The sequence below is a fragment of the Vigna angularis genome, chromosome 4 (assembly GCF_016808095.1).
Source record: "Vigna angularis cultivar LongXiaoDou No.4 chromosome 4, ASM1680809v1, whole genome shotgun sequence".
NCBI lineage: Eukaryota > Viridiplantae > Streptophyta > Magnoliopsida > Fabales > Fabaceae > Vigna > Vigna angularis.
Window position 1 is genome coordinate 23,399,195 of NC_068973.1, and position 2,829 is coordinate 23,402,023.

The 2,829-nt window shown below is 36.1% G+C and overlaps 1 protein-coding gene across 1 annotated transcript; it reads right to left on the bottom strand.

Annotated features, from left to right (window-relative positions):
• Positions 1 to 275: 275 nt before the first annotated feature.
• On the bottom strand, positions 276 to 2,348 carry LOC128196236 (uncharacterized). The gene has a single exon (XM_052876474.1). It carries the CDS (start codon positions 2,346 to 2,348, stop codon positions 276 to 278), a length of 2,073 nt encoding a protein of 690 aa, XP_052732434.1.
• Positions 2,349 to 2,829: the final 481 nt, after the last annotated feature.

A 2,829-nucleotide genomic window follows, 5' to 3' on the forward strand; every position in this document is an offset into this window, starting at 1 on the left:
TATCTAAAAGGAAAAAATAAATAACATGTCCAAGTCAATTATTAATTATAACATAGAATGAAACCAATCAGCAATGGACCCAATATACGTACACGACGTGAAAACCAATCTACAAATTCCCTATGAACTCTCTTTTCTATCAAAGATGATTGTCAACTCCGGTTTCTCAATTGTCTCCGTATAGTGTCTCTAAATTCCCTACACGAAGTGTCCAAATTATACATAGTTACTTTCTAATAAAAGACTAATTAATACAATTGATCAAGTGAAAATACTTACTGAAGAAATGGATCAACTATGGCACTGTTTGTTAAGATATGACGATGTGCCTGTAACTTTTCCTTTTCAGATAAAGTGAAATAAGTGAAACCTCCAACTGCTTTTCCGATCGATGGGAATAAAGTGCTTACAATACAAGAGCCAATACTCGGTTCATCATCAACACGACGCAATCTATTGAACACAGTCTCAATTCCATCTAAGTATCTAGAACAAAAAGTTAAGCACTCTTCAGCCAAGTACCCTTCAGCTATTGAGCCTTCAGCTTGTGCCTTATTACGCACATAAGACTTCAATTTTCCTAAGTACCTCTCAATAGGATACATCCATCGATATTGGACAGGTCCTCCACGCTTGGCATCTTCTACTAAATGCACAATCAAATGAACCATCACTGTGAAAAAAGAAGGAGGGAATAACATCTCCATGTGACATAATGTGAGGACAACTCTATCTTGTAATTGGACAAGTTGATCTATCTTCAAAACTTTATTACATAATTGTTTAAAAAAAGAGCATAGATCAATCAAAATAGAGGACACTTCTTTAGGGAGTGTCTTTCTTATTGCCAAAGGAAGAATTTGCTCCATCAACACATGTGAGTCATGACTTTTTAGTCCTCCAATCTTACGTTGTTTGACATCAACACATCTACTGATGTTACTTGAGTAACCATCAGGTACAGTTATATTCTTCAAAGTTTTTAGAAATATATCCTTATTTACATTTGACAATGTATATATACTAGGAAGATATCTACCATTCTCATCAGGCCACAGATCTGGTCTAATACCCCAAAGTTGTAAGTCCTTTCTTGCCTTTAGATTGTCTTTGCATTTATTATTTGTACTATCAATCAACAATGTAAACAATATATTGTCACAAACATTTTTTTCAATGTGCATAACATCCAGATTGTGGTGCAATAAGTTATCTACCCAATAAGGAAGGCCAAAAAATATACTCTTCTTTCGCCATTGTAGAGTATCTACCTTAGGATGATCAACTCTGCGTTGTCTTTTTGACCTTTCTTCAACTATAGGTTCTTTCCCAAATTCAACGTGAACATTCCCAAGTTGTTGTAGGATATCATGTCCTGAGATTGCCATTGGTTGGCTTCTATTTTCAATAGTTCCATCAAACCTGCTATGAGCCAATCTGAACTTATGTCTTCCATCTAACCACCGACGATGACTTATAAAACAAAATTTCCCACCTTTGACAAGCTTCTTAGGAGTAGTGTCAAAATTACATCTCAGACATGCCAATCCTGTATGTGTGTTCCATCCAAATAAGGTTCCAAGTCCTGGAAAGTCACTAATAGTCCACAATATGGCTGCACGCATATCAAATACTTCATTTCCATATGAATCAAAAGTTTTAATTCCAGTGTTCCACAACTCCTTCAAATCTTCTATTAATGGTTGTAAGTAAACATCAATATCATTTCCCGGTGCTCGCTTTCCAGGAATGATCATGGACAAAATGAATGAACTTTGTTTCATACACATCCAAGGAGGAAGGTTGTATGGTATGAGAACAACTGGCCAAATACTGTGATTGGTGCTCAAGTTCCCATATGGATTGAACCCATCAGTAGCTAAACCGAGTCTCACGTTTCGAGGGTCTAAGGCAAATTGAGGGTGCATCAAGTCAAATTTCTTCCATGCGTCAGAATCTCTTGGATGTCTTAACATGCCTTCATCCGTACTTTCTGATGCATGCCATCTCATATGCTCAACTATTTTAGATGACAAAAACATCCTCTGTAATCGAGGCTTTAAAGGAAAATACCTTAACACCTTTGCAGGAATCTTCTTTCGCTTATTAACAACAACATCGTCACCAATTGTATTTCTCTTTTTTGGCTTCCATCTTGATGTCTTACGTTTCGTACAAGAATCTTTATCTTTGTCTTCTCCAACATACAACATACAATCATTCGGGCAAGCATCAATTTTGGTGTAATGAAGACCAAGCTTGCTAATCACTTTTTTGGCTTCATAAAATGAATTTGGAATTTTAGCATGTTCAAATGCCTCTGCTAGCAATTCCAGTATCATGGACATAGCTTTGTCACTTATTCTGCATAGACATTTGATGTGATACAACTTCACCAAGAAAGAAAGTTTTGAATATTTATCTCATCCTTCATATAAGCTTTGTTGTCCATCTTGCATTAATTCAAAAAAATTTGTCGCATCATGACTTCTAGTATGGCTTGACTCTGCACCCGTATCGTCATCATCCGCCATGTCGTTGGTAGAGCAATGATGTGCAAATACATCATTAATCATTTCACACATATTATCATTAATTTCAACTCTTCCACTATCTTCTTCGACCATTACTTGAGGAGCTTCGTCATTTACTCTTCTCTCCCCGTGTAGAATCCACATTGTATAACCTTTTGGAAAAGGTTTAATAATTAAGTGCTTATATACTTCTTCACGACTTTGCCATTTCTTAAAATTGCATTTCTGACATGGACATACTATCTTTCCCTTAACACCACTATTAGTGAATGCGAAGTCCAAGAAGGTATTCAAT